This window comes from Panthera tigris, chromosome D4 (genome assembly GCF_018350195.1).
Source record: "Panthera tigris isolate Pti1 chromosome D4, P.tigris_Pti1_mat1.1, whole genome shotgun sequence".
In the NCBI taxonomy this organism is placed as follows: domain Eukaryota; kingdom Metazoa; phylum Chordata; class Mammalia; order Carnivora; family Felidae; genus Panthera; species Panthera tigris.
Window position 1 is genome coordinate 87,385,188 of NC_056672.1, and position 19,737 is coordinate 87,404,924.

Genomic DNA, 19,737 nt, shown 5'->3' on the forward strand with positions numbered 1-19,737 from the left:
AAGCCCCAGCCACCCCGTCCACGTGGGAGAGAGTCTCATAAGTGGTGGCCGGTGCCGACAGGGCAGGGGTTTAGCGCAGCGCGAAACAAATTTAAAGGCCGGCAGTTTGGATTAGACCCGTTTCTCTGGGAAACTTGGGAATGATTTAAAAGGAGCGCGTAGAAGTGTATAAGAGCAGATCATAAAACAGCGCGATGCAGTATAATTCCGGTTCTGTCAGGAGCCAAGTTTGTTTCCTGGGTGTATCTATTTCCATGGAAAAATCTAGAAATCTCAGCGGCAGTTATCTCTGGGTGGTGCTGTTAGTGGTGATGTCTCCTTGTCGAGCTTCTCTAAAATTCGGGGTTTTTCAAAAATGGACATGGATTGCTTTTGAAATTAGAAAAACCACAAGAAGTATTTCAGAAAGAAACCAGTTTTCAGGTCGGCTTGTTGTGGACTAACGGGAAATGATGCCGTCCCAGTCGGGAGTTCTTTGCCTGGCTGAGCCGTGACTTGACATTTTCCTCCCTGAGTGTGGGGAGGTGCGAGCCCGCAGGGGCTCCTGGCCAAGTCAGCCGTTCCCAGAGTTACAGCAGACACCTCACTGAGTCCCATCCAGCCACCCCACCTGCCTGCCCTACCGACCCTCGAGGGACCGCACAGCCCTGAACGGGCCGGGCCACCTGCGCTAATGGGTCTGGTCTTCCCACAGCCCAAGCTACGTGGTTCCCACCAGCCTGTCTCACGGGATCAAGTTGGTCAACCCGATGTTCCGAGGCTATGCCCAGCAGGTAGGCCATCCGAGCTGTGCCGGGGACACCCAGGGCCGTTACCAGGCCTGGCCCTGAAGCCCAGACCGGCATGGAAAACACCAGCAGCGGCTCGGCGTTACTGGGCGGGTCCTCTCGCTGCCTGAGCCCTTGGTGTGTGTGAGGACACTGGAGCCCCCTCCCCCCCCCCGGGGCCTGCGGATGTTCTCCCCACTCGGCAGGTCAGGAGGCTGGAGGCTGGGTCTCAGCCGGGAGAGTCACTGGCTCAGGTCACACAGCTGGTGCGTGGCGGAGGGGAGATTTGACCTCAGGCAGGCTGACTGCAGACTCCGGGCGCCTCAGCACTGCGTTCAGAACGTGCTTTTTCATTCTCCAGATCACAGGCGGCATTTCACTTCTGCTAAGCGTTTCATTACAAGTTTTTATACGTCTAGAGAACCCTCTGGAAATCAGTGATCCTTCCCGTGGCGTGCCCTCGGGGGACCAAGATGCAGTTGAATGCAGCCACCTGTATGCCCCAGTCCCAAGCCGAGCTGATCGTTCACATGTCCGGGTCCCTGCCCCAGACTGCCCGGCGGCCCGGGGTTTCACTGCTGGGCTTGCGGGGGGAGCTGGCCCTGTCTGGGTCGCCATTCCTGCGGCCTGAATGCGGGGCCCGGGAACAGAGCCGCGGTCGGGCGGGGAATGCCTTCCGCCTCTCCCTCGGCCCCCACCACCCTGCCTGCCATCCCTTCCCTGGCTGAGGGCTGCTGGGCTTCCTCTGCTCACACCCTCTGTTGGAGGATCGCCAGGCTCCTGAGCGAGAAGCCCAGCGCTGCCTGAACACCACCCTTTTGGAAAGCGATAACATCCTCCACGATCACAGCTCACCATCTACCATTTATTAAGTTGTCACTCCCTGCCACGCAAGTACAGCCCTGTTTCTCCTGACAGAGCTCTCCTGAGTGAGCCCTGTCATCACCCCCAGGCTCTAGGTAAGGAGCCGAGGCTCAGGTTCTACAGCTCGCTCAGGTCACACAGCACCTAGGGGCAGGGTGGGACTGAGGCCGAGCTGAGCCATTCCTCAGGCGCTCTGTGAAGAGAAGGGCTGCCCGGCTGCTACCAGCACGTACTCAGACTCCAGAAACACCTCTTCGTCTGCTTCTTAGACACGGCACACGGATCATTTCTGAGTCCGAAACATAGATGCAGGCGTGGGCCTCTGTTAACAGCCAGAGGATGCTGTCCTGCTTCCACACATGGCTTGAGATTTTAGCAACCCAAGCACAGTACTCTTGTGACAAGGAGAAGCCAGAAAGGAAAGGAGATGGCGTGTCAAAGGCCCGTTTCTTAAAAGAACCTTTCCGCGCCCCTGATAACGGGACCCATGAATCCTCTCCACTCCCTAATGCAAGATAAGCTAGTGGTTACTTTCTCTGGTCTTCGAGTTTGACACTTTGCCTGAGGAAACCCTTCCAGAGTCCTCCCTTCCCTCTCCTGGAACCGAGAGAACGAGGCCCGGTCTCCGCGTCTGTGACGTGAGGCTGAGGAGGCTTGGCTGGTTCTGGCCGCTGAGTGATCCAGCCTCGTGTTGGTCAGGAGTTGGGCCGGGGGCACTGCTTCTGACGCCGGGCACTGTGAGGGGCAGCGTGGCACCACGTGCCCTCGGCTGTTGGAGCCCAGCCGCCGCCACCACGTTCTGGCATCTTCTTTGCGTGCGCCGCTCTCGGCGGGGCTCGGTGGGCGGGTGCTGGAAGCCTCGCTGCCCGGGCTTCCTGCTCGGTTTGGCGATCTAGTCAGAGGTCAGAATAAAAGTGCCACTGCTGTGATTTGAGGCCCAAGCGGCCCGGAGGGACAGCTTAGATATATCGTCTCTGGGAAGGTGCCATCCTCCCTCCGGGGCCACGGCCACACTGGCGAGGCAAGGGGTGGGCATGGGAGCTGGCAGCAAGGCTGGGAGGGCAGGGGGAAACCAGAGGAAGGGTAGAGGATGCGGGCGGCCGGGCCTGCTGGCCGTCATCACCCCCGCCCAAGTCAGCTGGGTCGTCACATGGACACGCATCTTCTCTGTCACCTTCATCCCTCCTCAGTCTCCCCGCCCGCCCCAGGGGCCCCGCCTGCAGGCAGCAAGGTGACTTTCGGGGCCAAACATGGCTCCTTCACTGTCCCACACTGAGGTAGAGGCCGGGCTACAGGTGCTTATGGGCACGAGCTGGGGAGTCCCACGGCCCCGGTGGGGACCTCAGCTCTGCCACTTGACAGCTGTGTGACTGGGGAGGGGTGGCTCGGCCTCTCTGGCCCCGGCGCTCCTGGTAGAGCGGGGGTTGGGACGGAACCGCCACGGAGGCCCCCGTGAGGGCCGCTCGACGCGTCTGCACGGGGTACCGCCGGGACCCACGAGAGGGGCCTGCTGGTGTCCTCGGCCGCAGGGGCGGCGGGGGTGCCTCCGCCGGGGGGACGGCCCCGTTGACGCGGCCGCTGCTTCCAGGACACCCAGGAGTTCCTGCGCTGCCTGATGGACCAGCTGCACGAGGAGCTCAAGGAGCCCGTGGTGGCGGCCGCGGCGGCACCGGCCGAGGCCCGGGACTCAGACTCGAGCGACACGGACGAGAAGCGCGAGGGCGACAGGAGCCCGTCCGAGGACGAGTTCCTGTCCTGTGACTCGAGCAGCGACCGGGGTGAGGGCGATGGGCAGGGCCGTGGCGGCTCGCAGGCCGAGGCGGAGCTGCTGACCCCCGACGAGGCGGGCCGCGCCATCTCCGAGAAGGAGCGCATGAAGGACCGCAAGTTCTCCTGGGGCCAGCAGCGCACCAGCTCGGAGCAAGTGGACGAGGACGCCGACGTGGACACGGCCATGGCCGCCCTTGACGACCAGCCCGCCGAGGCCCGGCCGCCGTCGCCGCGGTCCCCCAGCCCCTGCCGGACCCCAGGTGCCAGACAGCCGCTCGGGGCCCCCGGCCCGCTCTGCCCGGCGCCTCCCGTGTGCCGGGCGCCGACGCGCACCGGCCCGCTGGCCTCTCCCGCCCCCTGGGGTCCCACCACCGGAGCCTCGGGTCGGGGGTCGGCCACGAGGCAGGTGCGGACCCGCTCAGCCGGCCCCGCGCCTCGGCTGGAGACTGGAGCGAGGACAGGCATTCTGTGGGTTTGGTGGCGGCCGGGGTGGGCACGGGCCAGAGGAGGCGTTGGCGGGCTCTCGCCTCGGTCCCTAGGAGGTGCCGGCGGGCCCTCTTCCTGACCCGGCCCCGCAGCCGGCGTGGCTGCCTCGGCCCAGCACGGCCCCCTCTCTGCCCCCAGAGCCGGACAACGAGGCCCACATGCGCAGCGCCTCCCGCCCCTGCAGCCCAGTGCGCCACCACGAGGGCCACGCCAAGCTGGCCAGCAGCCCTCCTCGGGCGAGCCCCGTGAGGATGGGGCCGTCGTACGTGCTCAAGAAAGGTTGGCGGGGTCGGGCGGGGAGGGTGGGTCGGCAGGGCGGCCGCACGCGCGGCTCGGGGCCGGGAGCGCGGGTCGTGCCGTGGCTGCCCCTGGGAGCAGCAGCGTCTCCGAGCCCTCCTAATGCCACCGGGTGCGAGCGGGGGCGCCCCGTCTCACTGACCGTGACCGAGGCGCCGGGAGGTGAACTGTGAGCCCCGGCACGTGACGCACGTAGGACCCCCCAGGTCCCGGCCAAGCAAGCCCCAGCACCGCCCCTTGCCCCAGACAGGCCGGAGGGGCTGGGCCTAGTCCCGTGCTGTGCCCCCAGCCCAGGTACTGAGTGCCGGCAGCCGGAGGCGGAAGGAACAGCACTACCGCAGCGTGATCTCCGACATCTTCGACGGCTCCATCCTTAGCCTCGTGCAGTGTCTCACCTGTGACCGTGTGAGTGTGCTGGGGCGGGACGAGTGACGCGCCGGCCTTCAGTGCCCCGGTGCTCCTCCCCCAGGTCGGGGGCTCCGCCTGGTGCCCCCTGCCTTTCTGTAGGGGAGGGCCCCGGTCGCCAGACTAGGGAGCAGACCCTCCGCCCTATACCTGCCATCTGGTGGTGACTGGGGCTCGGGGTACAGATTCTGCTTGTTCTGGGCAGGACGGAACCCTAGAAGGTGGAAACCCAGGCTGACCTTCAACCCCACAGGTGTCCACCACGGTAGAGACGTTCCAGGACCTGTCGCTGCCCATTCCTGGCAAGGAGGACCTGGCCAAGCTCCACTCGGCCATCTACCAGAACGTGCCAGCCAAGCCGGGCGCCTGCGGGGACAGCTACACCGCCCAGGGCTGGCTCGCCTTCATCGTGGAGTATATCCGGAGGTACCCCAGCCTTCCCGCCTGCTGGAGACACGACGCTGCCCTGGCCCTGGAAGGCAGCAGGCCGTAAACGGCAAAGTCCAGGCAGTTACAGGGCCAAGGGCAGAGTCCCGAAGGGCCCTTGAAGCTGGAGGATGTGCAGGTGTTGGCTGAGTGGGGCGGGGGCTTCCTCAGCCACGAGGGAATGGCCTGGGTTGGGTGGGCCCATGGATCTGAAGGCGGGTAATGACAGGGGAGTCACCAGGTGACAGCTAGAAAGGAGCGGCAGCTGGAGAGCGGGCCTGACCCCGCAGGGAGAGCGGTGGGCGGCTTTCCGGAGCCCCTGCTGTGTGCTGCAAAGCCCGCTTTATACCCGCCTGATGTCAGGAGCCCGTCTCTGCCCAGAGGACAGGCCAGTGGGATCAGGGCCCCTTCACACGTGAAAAGACAAAGCTCAGGGAGAAGTGATGTCATTCTCCCAAGGACCCTGGGTTGCCGGCTGGTGCTCCCAAGCGTTGGGACCTCTACCCGTTCCACCCACCGGGCCAAGGTGCCTCCCGGGGCCCAAAGCCGCCAGGTCTCAGTCTTGCCCAGGCCCTGGTTGCATCCCCGCCACCCCTTTCCTGTCTCCGTAGGTTTGTGGTATCCTGTACCCCTAGCTGGTTTTGGGGGCCGGTCGTCACCCTGGAAGACTGCCTTGCTGCCTTCTTCGCTGCTGATGAGCTGAAGGGTGAGTGGACCGGGCTGGCTGGGTCAGCATACGGCTGGTTTCTGGAACTCACTGTCAGTTATCGCCCCCCCCCCCCCCCCACCTGCCAGGCTGGGCCTGGGACGGCGTGTTCTCCCAGCCCTACCACCTGGTGGCCCTTAGGGCTTCACCTGGTTTTCTTTTGTTTAACAGTTTGATGCACAAAAATGATATTGTGCTTTTAAGTTTGCATTTCCTCGGTTATCGATGAGCTTGGACAGTTTCCATGAGCGTATTGACCGTTGGTATTTCATATTTTAAAATGTCCTCTTCCTGACTTTTCCCATTTTTCTGTTGAGTGCTTGTCATCTTACCTTTGGGAAAGCTCTTTTTCTTAAAAACAAACAAACAAACAAACAAACACAACCCCCCCCCCACAAGACTTAGTTGTGGTAAAATAACATAAAATTTACCATTGTAACCATTTTTTAAAATTGTATTAAAAATTTTTGAGTTCATTTATTTATTTTTGAGAGAGAGAGAGAGAGAGAGAGAGAGAGAACATGAGCTGGGGAGGGACAAAGAGAGACAGAGACACAGAATCCGAAGCAGGCTGCAGGCTCTGAGCTGTCGGCACAGAGCCTGACACGGGGCTCGAACCCACAAGCCGCGAGAACATGACATGAGCCCAAGTCAGTTGCTTCACCGATCCAGGCACCCCTGCCCACCTTAACCATTTTTAAGTGCACTGTTCAGTAGCGTTCCTGTATTCATATTATCATGCAATCAATCTCTAGAACCTTCTCATCCTGCAAGGCGGAAACTCTACCCCTTAAATGGCAACTCTCTCTTCTCCCGTCCCACAGCCCTGGCGCTGATCATTCTGCCTTCTGTCTCCATCACTTGATGACTCTGGGGACCTCATCTAAGTCAGATCATATGGTCTTTGTCCTCCTGTGACGGGCTCCTCATCCGTGTCGTGGCAGGTGGCAGAACCCCCCCCCCCCTTTCTGGAGCTGAATAGTACTCTTGATAGACGACGTCTTACTTCCCTGTTCCTCTCGCGGTGGACACGTGGGCTTCACTTCTGCCGTTTGGCTGTCATGAACAATGCTGCAGTGAACCTGGATGCGTACCTGGTCCCTTCTAGACCGATTTCATTTCCTTTGGATAAATACCCAGACGTGGGATTGCCGGATCACGGGGTAGTCCTATTTAACTTTTTGAGGAGCCTCCACACTGTTTTCCGCGATGGCCGCGCCAATTTCTGTTCCCACTGGCGGTGCGCGCGAGGGATCCCCCTTCCCCACGTCCTTGCCGACACTTTGTATCTCATTTTGCCAAATCTCTTGAGGAGAGCTCTTCTGACAGGGGTGAGGTGACACCTCATCGCGGGGTCGATTCGCGTTTCCCTGGGGATGAGTGATGTCGAGCGGCTTTTCGTGTACCTGCTGGCCACCTGTTTGTCGTCTTTGGAGAAATGTCTGTTCAGGTCCTCTGCCAGCTTTTAAACAGATTATCTGGGTTTTGATTTTGTTTTGTTTTGTTTTCTCCTATTTGTATGAATTCCTTACGTACTTTGGATATTAACCCCTTATCCGATACGTGTTTTCTCCCGTTCTGTAGGTTGCTTCTTTACTTTGCAAATTGTTTCTTGTGTTGCGAGAGCTTTTGCGTTCGATATCGGCCCGCTTGTTTATTTTTGCTTTTGTGGCTTGTGCTTTTGGTGTCCTATCCAAAAAGTCATTGCCAAGGGCAGCGTCCGGGAGCGTTTCCCCTATGTTTTCTTCTAGGAGTTTTGTGGTTTCAGGTCTTTTTAATTTTTTTTTAATGTTTATTTATTTTTGAGACAGAGAGACAGAGCATGAGCAGGGAGGGGCAGAGAGAGAGGGGGGACACAGAATCCAAAGCAGGCTCCAGGCTCCAAGCCGTCAGCACAGAGCCCAACGCGGGGCTCGAACTCACGGACCGCGAGATCATGACCCGAGCCGAAGTCAGACGCTCAACTGACTGAGACACCCAGGCGTCCCTTCAGATCTTATATTTCAGTCTTTAATCCATTTTAGGATAATTTCTGTGAGCGGTATGAGATACGGGTCCAGTTTCATTCTTCTGTCACATGTGTGAATGTCCGGTTTCCTCAACACCATTTACTGAAATGACTGTCTTTCCCCCGTCAAGTATTCTTGGCTCCCTTCTCAGACAGCAGTTGCCCGTATATGCATGGGTTTATTTCTGGGTCCTCAATTCTGTTCATTGGCCTGTGTGTGTTTTTATGCCAGTGCCATACTGTTCTGACTACCGTAGCTTCGTAGTGTAGTTTGAAATCGGGACTCGGGACGCCTCCACCGTTGTTCTTGCTCAAGATTGTTTTGGCGCCTGGGTGGCGCAGTCGGTTAAGCGTCCGACTTCAGCCAGGTCACGATCTCGCGGTCCGTGAGTTCGAGCCCCGCGTCGGGCTCTGGGCCGATGGCTCGGAGCCTGGAGCCTGTTTCCGATTCTGTGTCTCCCTCTCTCTCTGACCCTCCCCCGTTCATGCTCTGTCTCTCTCTGTCCCAAAAATAAATAAAAAACGTTGAAAAAAAAAATTAAAAAAAAAAAAGATTGTTTTGGCCGTTTGGGATTTTTTTATAATTCTATGTGAATTTTAGGATTTTTTGTTTCTATTTCTGTGAAAAAGGTCACTGGGATTGTGACAGGGATTGCATCGAATCTATAGATGGCTTTGGGTAGGGTGGACATTTTGACAATATCTAGTATTCTGATCCGTGAATTTATTCATTTATTCTCATGTATTGGGTCACCGTGTGGGAACAACTCAGTCTCCTATCACTCTTACTACCTTCCCGATGCCAGATGCGTGGTGCCGTTCCCCTTCCAAGCAGTTGTGTGACACCAGCTGGGTATTGAGAATCCGCCTCGATTCTGACACTGGAGACAGCATCACATCCCACAGGTTAAGGGTTCAGTCCTACAAGACTTCCCCTCCCCAACTTCAGAAGCCAGTCACGGGTCCTGGTTGTCACTTGTGTTTCTGACTGGCTGTAGCTCGAAGGTTCCAACCCTTTCTCCTTGGGCTTGATTAATTTGCTAGAGCCATTACTTGCTGGATTACTGGTTTATCGTGAAAGGATGTAGCTCAGGGGCACCCTGGTGGCTCAGTCAGCCAAGCATCCGACTTCGGCTCAGGTCATGATCTCACAGTTCGGAGTTCGAGCCCCGCGTCGCGCTCTGTGCTGACAGCTCGGAGCCTGGAGCCTGCTTGGGATTCTGTGTCTCCCTCTCTCTCTCTGCCCCTCCCCCACTCGCACTCTGTCTCTCTCTCTCTCAAAAATAAATAAATGTTAAAAAAACATATTTAACTCAGGAACAGCCAGACGGCAGAGCTGCACAGGGCAGGGTATGTGGGAAGGGGCAGAACTTCCTTGACCTCCGAGCTCGCACTTTCCCTCGTCTCCACACGTCCACCAACTTGGAAGGGGGCCAAACGCCATGCCATTGGGATTTTTATGGAGGCTTCCTCACGTAGGCATGATCGGTTATAAACTCCCATTTCCAGCCCCTCCCTCTGTAGGACACAGGTGGGGCTGAAAATTCCAAACTTTTTTTTTTTTTTTTAATTTTTTAACGTTTATTTATTTTTGAGAGACAGAGAGAGACAGAGCATCTGGAGGGGAGGGGCAAAGAGAGAGAGGGGAGGAGCAAAAAGGGGAGGGGCAAAAAGGGGAGGGGCAAAGAGAGAGGGAGACACAGAATCCGAAGCAGGCTCCAGGCTCCGAGCTGTCAGCACAGAGCCCAGCGCGGGGCTCAAACCCACAGACCATGAGATCATGACCCGAGCCGAAGTCGGACGCTCAACCGACTGAGCCGCCCAGGCGCCCCTGAAAATTCCAAACTTCTAATCATGGCTCCGTCTTTCTGGTGATCAGCCCCAATCCCAGAGCCATCCAGAGTCACCTTGTTAGGACAAAAGCCACCGCCATCACCTAGGAAATTCCAAGGGACCTTTAGGAGCCTGCCAGGAAGTGGGGTCAAAGGGTCAAAGACCAAATATCAGAACAGATGATGCTTCTAGTGCTCTTACCACTTAGGAAAGTAGAAGGACCTTAGGGAGTGTGAGCCAGGAACCTGGGGCAGAGGCCAACAGCTGTATTTTCCAAGGTCTCACGGCCATCTTTGTCCGTGTCTCTCATCGATGACATGTGGTTTCTGTGTACAGATCTTTCACCTCCCTGGTTAAACGTCTTCCTGTGTGTCTTATCATCCTTGACCCGATTGTAAATGGGTTTGTTTTTTTGGTTTCTCATTCAGATATTTCACTGCCAGTGCACAGGAATGCCGCTGGTTTTTATATGTTGAATTTGTGCTCTGCATCTTCCCTGAATTCATCTGTCAGCGCTAAAAGTTTTTTGGGGGAGTCTTTAGGGTTCCTATGTGTAGGATCGCGTCATCCGCATACAGGCAGCCTGAGCTCCTTACCTCCTCTTCTCCTTTTTGGACGTCTTTTATTTCTTTTTCTTGCCTAATTGCTCTGGCTAGGACTTCTAGTACTGGCTAGAATAGGCCTGGTGAGAGTGAGCGCCCTTGTTTTGGTCCTGATTTTGAAGGAAAAGCTGCTAGCTTTTCACCATTGAGGATGACATTGGCCGTGGGCCTGTCTTAGGTGGCCTCCGGTATGCCGAGGCGTGTTCCCTCTACACCTAACCTACTGAGACCTTTTATCGTGAAAGGGTGTTGAAATTCATCAAATGCTTTTCCTCTCTGGGTTGAGAGGATCAGATGATTTTACCCTTTATCCTATGAACGTAGAGTATCCTGTGTATTGATTTGTGTGTGATAAACCATACTTGCCTCCCAGGTTTAAATTCCCTTTGATCATGGTGTGTGAGCCTTTTAATATGATGCTGAATTCGGTTTGCTAGAATTTTTTTTGACGATTTTCCCGTCAACATTCATCAGGGATATTGGCCCATCGTTTTCTTTTCCTTTAGTGTCCTTATCTAACTTTGGTATCAGGGTGCTGCTGGCCTCATAAAATGAGTCTGAGAGTGCTCCCTCCTCAGCTTTTTGGAAGTGTTTGAAAAGGATTGGTGTTAATTCTTTTTTTTAAATGTTTGGTAGAATTCACCGGCAAACCATCTGGTCCTGGACTTTTGTTTGTTGGGAAGTTTTTACTTTTTACTACTATTGCAAGGTGGAAAGAATACTGCTCTAATCTCCTTATTACTGGTCTCTTCAGATTTTCTCTTTCTTCATGATTCAGTCTTGGTTGTATATCTCTAGAAATTTGTCCGTTTCTTCTGGGTTATCTATCCAATTTGGGGTACAGCGAATTGGACACAGTGCCTCTTGTGATCCTTTGTGTTTCTGTGGTGTCAGTTGTAAGAGCCCCCCTCCATTTATAATTTACTTACATCCTCTCTGTCTCTGCTTTTGCTAATCTAGCTAAAAGCGTTTTCAATTTTATCTTTTCTGAAAACCGACTCTTAGTTTCACTGATCTTTTTTTTTCTATTGTTTTTTTTCTCATCTCTGTTTATTTACGCTCTAATCTCTGTCGTTTCCTCCCTTCTGCCAAGTTTGGCCTTAGTTTATTTTTCATTTTCTCTTTCATCGAAAAAGGTTGTTTGAGATCTGTTTGCTTTCTTAATGTTGCCACTTATTGCTATGAAATTCCCTCCTAGACCTGCTTTTCCTGCATCCCATATGTGGTGGTATGTTATATTTTCATTTTCATTTGTCTTGAGATGCTTCCTGAGTTCTTTTGAGTTTTTCTCTGACCCGTCAGTTGTTGAAGAGTGTGTTGTTTAATGTCCACATGTTTGTGAATTTTCTAGTTTTCTTCCCGTTAATGGTTTCTCGTTTCATACCGCTGTGTTTGGAAAAGATCTGGATACTATATCTGTCTTCCCAGGTTTGTTCCAAGTTTGCTCTGTGGCCCCACAAAGGATCTGTCCTGGAGAATGTGCCGTGCACACTTGAGAACGTGTATTCTGGTGCTGTTGGGTAGAATGTTCTGTCTGTGTCTGTTAGGCCCACTTGGTCTGTAGTCCTTCAGGTCTGGTTCCCTTATTAATTTTCTGCCTGGATGATCTGCCCAGCGTTGAAAGTGGGGCGTTAAAGTCCCAACTGTTACCGTATCGCCGACTCTTTCTGCCTTTAGTTGTGTTAATATTCGCTTCCCATATTTAGGTCCAGTGGGGTTGGATGCATATATTTACAATAGTTACCTCTTCTTTTTGAATTACCCCTTTATCACCACATGGTGACCCTCTTCGTCTCTCCTGACGGATTTGGACCGAAAGTCCGTGTTATCTGATACCAATATGGCCACCTCTGCTCTCTTGGTTTCCATTTGCAGGGAATGTCTCCTTCCATCCCTCTCTCCCAGCCTGTGTGCCCTTAACACTGAAGTGAGTCTCTTGCAGGCAGCCCGTCGGGTTGTGTGCCGTCAGCATAAATGATCGTGTCCACCTCTGCCATTCCCTGTCCCCGCTAACCGTTGTCTGCATTTACTGCTCTAGGTGACAACATGTACAGCTGTGAACGGTGTAAAAAGTAAGTGTGTGTGTGTCCCGGGGCCTCTCCCCCGCTTCCCATTCCGACCCCTCCGTCCGTCTGTGTCCCGCGTACTTCCCCTGCTCGCCCGGGGAGTTTGACCCTGACCTCACAGACGTGCCCCTGTTGGGAGGGTGCCGCTCTACCCCCACACCCGGACACTCACTGCTTCTCGCCTGTTGTCCCTGCCAGGCTGCGGAACGGGGTGAAATACTGTAAGGTCCTGCGGCTGCCCGAGGTGAGTGGAGCAGCGCCCCCGCCCCCGCCACTGCCTGTCACTGAGCATCCTTCCTCCCCCAAGAAGCCCGGGGCTGGGGAGAGTTGACCACTTCAGGGGGGAGTCCACTGCTTTGGCTGAGAGGCCTGCTGGGAGGGGTCTGGACGGCGACGTGGGCCCTCCCTCAGCTCCTCCCGCACTGTGCCAGTCCCAGTGGGACTGGGGCGGGCGTGGGGCGGAGGGTGCCACCCCGGGGAAGGTGGGTGTGCGGGGAGGCCTCTCTGGGGGAGTCGGTCTGAGTGGGCCCTGAGCGCGGGGGCTGTGTGGGCCTCGTGGGGGCGAGGGGGGAAGGAGCCGGCGGGCAAAGCTCCGAGGCAGGAACGGGCTCACTGAAACCTGAGCAGAGAGGAGCGGTGCCCGAGAGGCGGGAGCTCGGGGCCGTGCCGAGCAGGTTTGGGACGCCCGTCTCGGCAGCCGTCGGCGTGGCCCTGCCGTCACCCGTGCCTCTCCTCGTGTCTTGCGGCGAGCCAGCTCGGCTCCCACGCGGGGCTCTTCCCTTGTTCAGGCGGCTCAGTGGGTGTGACCCACCCACCCGCCTGGGCCTCTGGAAGGCTCTAGCCACTAGGTTCCTTGTTTTCACCTGAATGGCAAGACCCGAGTGGACTGAACAGCGGGCTGGCGGGTGTCCCAGAGCCTCGCCTCGAGACCCCGCCTGGTTACCAGGGCTCGCAGGGCCCCAGCCAGCCCCGTCTGGGGGGACCGACACCTGCCCCCGGTCCCCGCAGATCCTGTGCATCCACCTGAAGCGCTTTCGGCACGAGGTCATGTATTCGTTCAAAATCAGCAGCCACGTCTCCTTCCCCCTCGAGGGACTTGACTTGCGTCCATTCCTTGCCAAGGAGTGCACGTCGCAGATCACCACCTACGACCTCCTCTCTGTCATCTGCCACCACGGCACAGCAGGCAGTGAGTCCGGCCACCCCTGCCCCTCCCTGTCCCCGTCCCCTAGGCCACCCGTGACCCGCCCGCCCCTCCCGCCCCTCCCGCCGCAGGTGGCCACTACATCGCCTACTGCCAGAACGTCATCAACGGGCAGTGGTACGAGTTCGATGACCAGTATGTCACCGAGGTCCACGAGACGGTGGTGCAGAACGCCGAGGCCTACGTCCTCTTCTACAGGTGGGGGCCCTGGGCGGGCCGTCGGGGTAGAGCTGGTGACCTGCGGGCCTGGGCGTCCCGCCCCTGGCCCCTGGGGCTTCCGTCAGGGTGGGTGGGGCCTGGAAGGGCTCTAGACTCGGGCAGCAAGGGTTTCAGTTTGGAAGAAAGAGCTCTGTGGCCACCGCGGGAAAGTGGGAAGCCCAAGAAGTTGAGTTTGGGTCTTCCGTGGTGGTCCCGTGGGAGGGGACGGTGGCCGGAACTCGGGCAGGGGTGGGGCTCAGGCAGGGGGAGTGGCGGTAGGTGGCCCCGAACACACCTCTGCCAGCTGTGGCTGGTGCCCCTGCATGGAGTGAGCCCAGGCACAGCTGCGCGCAATGCTCCTGCCCCAACCCCCTCCCACCTCTGCCCTACCCCACCCACCGGCCCTCGCCTCACCCCTGCCCCAGGAAGAGCAGCGAGGAGGCTGTGCGGGAGCGGCAGCAGGTGGTATCCCTGGCCGCCATGCGGGAGCCCAGCCTGCTGCGGTTCTACGTGTCCCGGGAATGGCTTAACAAGTTCAACACCTTTGCGGAGCCGGGGCCCATCACCAACCACACCTTCCTCTGCTCCCACGGAGGTGAGGGCGCCTTCTCTGCGGTGGGGGCGCGGGGCGGGCGGCCGAGCCCCCAGCTCCCCGTCCCTCTGCCTTCCTCCCCAGGCATCCCGCCCAACAAATACCACTACATCGACGACCTGGTAGTGATCCTGCCCCAGAACGTCTGGGAGCACCTCTACAACAGGTAGGTGCCGTGCCTGCCTCTTCCGGGAGGGCCCGGCGCTCGGCGGGGCAGGGAAGGAGCTCGGGGAACGGACGCCACCGTGGGCCCCACGCCGCCCTCCACTCCGGGCAGAGCCGCACAGAAGCGGCTGCAGGGGCTTCCCTGGCACACGAACTGCAGGGAAAAAGACACTGGTGGGCATCCAGCTGGATCCTTCCGGTCAGGAGGGACAAAACCGGCTCAGGCAAAAGCAAGCGTGTTGGTCTCTGTCACGGATAGTCCTGGGAGCGCCGGCTTGGGGCAGGCCCGGCTCGGGTGGCCTTCAGGCCCAGGTGGCTCTGCGGACAGGTGGGCAGGACATGCCATGCCCAGCACGTGCTCAGACGGGTCGGGACAGGCTTTGCCCCGGCCGCTGGCAGATCAGGCGCGGACTCTGCCCGGTTGCAGGACGGTGGGCCAAGCCCCACAGGGAGATGTGTCCCCATATCCCGCAGAGCTCCACCCTCCTGCCCGCAGAGGGACAACCTTCTGCGTCCCTTTGGCATCGTCCCCGGGGTCTGGCCGGGTGGGCTCTTGGCCGCAAGGGCTCCCGCCCAGCAGCCAAGAGAGGAAGCGAGAACGTTTATCCCTCCTTCAGCCATTAAACATCTGTTTGTGACACACCCGTGCCGGGGCAGGCCCTGTGCCGGGTGCCGTGGTCGTGCTGGCACACGGGTGCCCTTGCCAGACTGGCGAGGAAGACCGAAAAGCGAACGGGCTGTGCACAGGGCACCCAGGGTTGCAGCGTTGGGGAGCCTCCCCAGAGGAGGAGAAACCCACCACGTGGAGGGCGGTCGTGGCTCTCTGGCAAGTTCTGCTGCCTCCCCTACTGGAACCCGCCCCTCAGGGCTCGCGCTCTCTCTCCCTCTCCCCCTCCCTCTCCGCTCCCCCCTCCTGGCCCTCCCTCCCGGTGCAGGTTTGGGGGCGGCCCTGCCGTGAACCACCTGTACGTGTGCTCCATCTGCCAGGTGGAGATAGAGGCACTGGCCAAGCGCAGGCGGACGGAGATCGACACCTTCATTAAGGTGCGTGCGGGTGGGGGTGGGGCGCCTCTCGCCTCCGCTGGGGCCACGCGGGGATTTGGGGACTGAAGAGCCGCGTGCAGCCAGGCTCCGTCTGGAAGACGCGTTCTGTGGGGAGAACGGAGTGGCCAGAGGCCTGGCCGGACATTTAAGATTTTACCAGCAGGAGGGCGGGCTTCGGGAGGCTCAGGTCCATCTGCCGGGTGTGCTGGTAAGCCACGGGCACCGTGGCTCGGGGCTGGATGGTTCTTTGTCGTGGGGACTGGACTGCGGGTGATAGGACAGTTAGCATCCCTGGCTGCCTCCGTGCCAGCCACACGAAAATGACCTCCAGACGCTGGCAGTGTCCCTTCCCCCTCCCACTGAGAACCATGGGTGCTACCCACTGACCCCGAAAGGGGCGTTGAGTGAGAAAAATCAGGTGGCAAAACAGGACCCAGGGCGATGCCGTGTAGGAAAGGGGCTCGTGCGGTGTGGTGCTGGGGCCCCGGGCACACCCCGGCCCCGGGGCTGTTCAGAACAGGCGACCGGGGGCCATCCATCATCCTGTAGCAGACGCGTAGGTGAAAGACGTTAAAGGACACTGCGCTCTGTGCCCACGAGAAAACAAAACGCGTCAGAATAGTTAACGAGGGAGCGATCGGCCGCCGTCCGTGAAGTGCGGGAGAGCCGCATCTGCGTGCCTTCTCCCTTGGATTAAAGTCCTTGAAAAGACATCGGGTGGCGGGGCCGCGGGGGGACGTTCCTCTGAGCTTGTCTGGGGGCCCCGCGGTTTCTGCCTGGAGGATCTGGTGTCTTCTGAGAGTCGAGGGTGCGGGTTGGCGGGGTGCTGGGACCATCCCGCCGACCCTCCCCTCTGCTCCCCTGGCCGGCCCAGCTCAACAAAGCCTTCCAGGCCGAGGAGTCCCCCGGCGTCATCTACTGCATCAGCATGCAGTGGTTCCGGGAGTGGGAAGCCTTTGTCAAGGGCAAGGACAATGGTGAGTGGAGCACGGGCCTGGCACTCCGCCCGACCGCCGGGAGGGCCCTGGGGCTTCAGATCTGCGGGGAGGGCCCCAGGAGGCGGGAGAGGGGGTGCCTGGGGTGGTCGGTGGCTGCCCAGCAGGTTTAGGCGAGCGCCCGCCTCCTGGAGGAGCGAAGAGCACTGGGTGTTATGCCAGCCCGGTGCGCTGGGGTCGCTGTCCCCACCGGGCTACCTAGCGGGGGCCAGACCACCCAGTGTCCTGGAGCCACGCCTTCTTGCTGTAGTGGGAGAGAAGCCGTCTGGCTCCGCCCCTTCCCTCCCCTTCTCTCCTGTTCTCCCGTCCCTGCTGGTGCCCAGAGGAGGCCTTCTTTCCTCCTGCCAGGCCCTTTCCTTTGAGGGTTCTCTTGCCCTAAATACTAGATTTTAGTGGATAGATGGCTTCAAGCTCTTAGGAAAGACAGTGGACACAGTGTCCTCTGACCCCACGAGTTACAGAGGCGGAGACAGGCCCCATCACAAGGCAGCTCCCAGAGCCCTCTGCAGTCCCCTGCAGTCAGAAACAGCCGAGCCTGAGCCCTGGCCTGCCTGCGGCCACCCTCACCACCCTCAAGCCCCACACTTGGGCTCCCAGACCGGGGGGGCTTGGGGACCTGGCAGGGTCGGCAGAGCCAGTGGGTTCTGTGAACGGGACATTTGCCTTTCAGGGCATAAGCTCCAGCCAGGACTCCGGGAAAGGGGAGGGAGGGAGGGACCTCACCGCTGTCCAGCCCGTGTCAGGCGGCAAGGTCCCAGGGACACCCCGAGGCCTCCCTCGTGTTGGTGGAAGCAGTGGGGCTTGGCCCTGATGGAGAAACGGGCTCTGGAGCTACAGCCCTACCTCCGGCCCCAGCCTTATTCCTGCCAGCTCTTACCTGGGCTGTTGCTTCCCCTGCTTCTGTGACGGCTCTCAGATCAGGTGGTCGAGGCTTCCGTGAGGTTTCGGGAAGGGTGCCCGGCGCGTGGCAGCTGCCGTCTACAGTGAGGGGTCTGAAACTAGCTCGTGGGTCCCTGAAGTCCCCCATGCGGGCTCCAGGGATGCTACGAGTCCCTTCTGGCTCTCAGACTTCCACGCACGAGCTCACACCTGCCCCTGGAAGGACGTCACACTGACCCCCTGCGGCCCGGACAGCCTCTCGGGGGCCACAGGTGTTGGAGTGACGCCTTGAGAATGGCTCTTACCTGTTGAGAGGCGGAGGGCCGGGGTGGGGGTGGGGGGGGCTGGGGTTTCTTCCCGCCGCTGCAGAGGCCCAGAGGTGCTGAGCCTGAGCTGTTTCTGTTCCAGAGCCCCCCGGGCCCATTGACAACAGCAGGATCGCACAGGCCAGGGGAAGCGGCCACATTCAACTGAAGCAGGGTGAGTTTCGCCGGCTCCAGCCCTGGGCTTCTGGGCCGGCCGGGCTCCCCCCCATCCCCGCCCCCCAGCTGCCAGTCACAGTCTTCCCAGGAGCCCCCGCCGCTCACACCCGTGCCCTGTGTCGGCCTCCACCTGCCCTTTGTGTGAACCCCATACCCCCGGAAACGGGGCGCAGAGATGCACCCTCTGGGGTCCTGAGAGCACAGACGTCCTGCTGGGGCATCCTGGATTTGCATTTCACCGCTTTGCACGGAAACGCATAGTTGCGCTCCCTCCCTGTCGGGGCCTGCACCTCCCGGAGCCCCCACTGCCGAAGACCATGGCGTCATCAAGGGAGTGAGGGGGCAGACGTGAGCCCGGCCCCGACCCGGTGCCCTCTTGGGCCCTGCAGGAGCTGACTATGGGCAGATTTCGGAGGAGACCTGGGTCTACCTGAACAACCTGTATGGCGGTGGCCCCGAGATCGCCATCCGACAGAGTGTGGCCCAGCTCCAGGACCCAGAGAGCTTACACGGGGAGCAGAAGATCGAAGCCGAGACCCGGGCCGTGTGACTTGGTGGGCCAGTCTGTAAGTCCCCTCCCTTTCCAGGGACCCTCTCGTGTCCCTGGCGTGTTGGAAGAGCGCGTCCCCGAACACACCTTCCGGGAGGCTGTTGGGAGAAACCCTCTCGTGGGCCCCGCCGGGCTGAGTGCCCCAAGTGTCCCCACAGGCCCCTGCCTTCGCCCTCCTCCCGGCAGAGGGCGCGTTTGTACCCCGAAGACAGGCCGGCCACTTTGGAAACCCAGATGTGTAAAGAGGCAGAAAAGTTGTTTCGGTTCAAGCGAGTCGTGCCACAACCAGGAAGCGCATCCACCGCAGGCTGTTCAAACGGCCGAGGCTCGGCGACGTTCGTTAACTTGGGTGTCCGTCCCCGTGTGCCACGAGCGTCGTGTCCCCAACCCGCCCTCGCGCTAACTCGGGCCCGGCTTTTGTCCCTGGGGCTCGCAGTCAGGGACCGTGGCCGTCCAGCACCCGGACTCACAGCCCAGAGCTGGGGAGCAGGGTGCCGAGCACGCGAGGTCGGGGTGCGGGGGCCAGCTCTTCCCTGGGCCCCGCTTCGCCCGACTCCGTGGCCACAGACAGGCTCCGGAGTCCCACGCTGCTGTCAGCGTTTCTCCTGCACACTAGCGACTCTGGACTCACGCGCGATCGGGATCCGGGGTGGGGGCAGCATTTGTCAGTAGAGAGGACTTCTGGAGGCAGCTCCGTCCCTGTGCTGCCCCATGGATTGGCTGGAGCTTGCCCCCACCGGGGAACCGGGTGATGAGACAGAGGTCCCCCGCTGTCACTGTCTCTTGCTGCTCACGCGGCTTCCCTGGGGGCTGGCGCTAGAAAACACAAGCCGCCCCTTCCTCCCCGCGCTGTTGCGCGCCCGTCGTGGAAGTATGTTCTGGATGATGCCGAGCGAGGCCACGGCTGGGGCGGTCGGGGTGAGCACGGGGGGCCTGGGTCTCGCTTCCCGCGGCACTGAAGCCCCTGGACGAAGCAGCTGGGGCGGCTGCCCCGGGGGCCAGAGTGAGTGGGGGATGGGGAAGGGGTCCGGGAACCGAAGCCCCCACACGCCGTGGCCTTCAGTCTCTGTAGAGGCAGATGTCGGTGGAACTGCCAGGCCGTTCAGGCAGAGCCCCGAGGCTCTCGACGCTGAAGCTCGCAGCTCGCTCCTGCCGTCTCTACCTGGCTCCTTCCCCACCGAGGCAGCATGTGATCAAAGAACCAGCCGCTGTGGAATCCCTTGACCTTTGTCACAGTCTTCAGAGAGCCGCAGCGGCCACCACGCCTCAGAGCCGGGCGGCCGCACGTCACCCTGGCCAGGACGCACAGATTCCGCGCCAGGTTGTGAGCTCGCCCCGGGTCTGCGCGGCCTCGTTTGTGTCCAGAATGTCATAATAAATACGTATGCGTCCCCCACA

General features: G+C 59.4%; 1 protein-coding gene across 4 annotated transcripts in view; it reads left to right on the plus strand.

The window, feature by feature from the left end:
• The window catches only part of USP20 (ubiquitin specific peptidase 20), a 44,320-nt gene extending 24,583 nt beyond the window's left edge, over window positions 1-19,737 (plus strand). For 3 of the 4 annotated variants that reach the window (XM_042963714.1, XM_042963713.1, XM_042963715.1), the window contains 17 exons: window positions 695-773; window positions 3,220-3,661; window positions 4,026-4,166; window positions 4,474-4,589; window positions 4,843-5,015; window positions 5,627-5,721; window positions 12,203-12,236; window positions 12,429-12,474; window positions 13,239-13,419; window positions 13,506-13,632; window positions 14,058-14,227; window positions 14,309-14,390; window positions 15,325-15,433; window positions 16,308-16,410; window positions 17,716-17,787; window positions 18,179-18,355; window positions 18,498-19,737. In XM_042963714.1, coding sequence (XP_042819648.1) covers window positions 695-773; window positions 3,220-3,661; window positions 4,026-4,166; window positions 4,474-4,589; window positions 4,843-5,015; window positions 5,627-5,721; window positions 12,203-12,236; window positions 12,429-12,474; window positions 13,239-13,419; window positions 13,506-13,632; window positions 14,058-14,227; window positions 14,309-14,390; window positions 15,325-15,433; window positions 16,308-16,410; window positions 17,716-17,787; window positions 18,179-18,339 — 2,131 coding nt within the window. In that variant the 3' untranslated portion in view covers window positions 18,340-18,355; window positions 18,498-19,737. The remainder of the gene's footprint in view (window positions 1-694; window positions 774-3,219; window positions 3,662-4,025; window positions 4,167-4,473; window positions 4,590-4,842; window positions 5,016-5,626; window positions 5,722-12,202; window positions 12,237-12,428; window positions 12,475-13,238; window positions 13,420-13,505; window positions 13,633-14,057; window positions 14,228-14,308; window positions 14,391-15,324; window positions 15,434-16,307; window positions 16,411-17,715; window positions 17,788-18,178; window positions 18,356-18,497) is intronic. The other variant, XM_042963716.1, reaches the window with a different exon arrangement.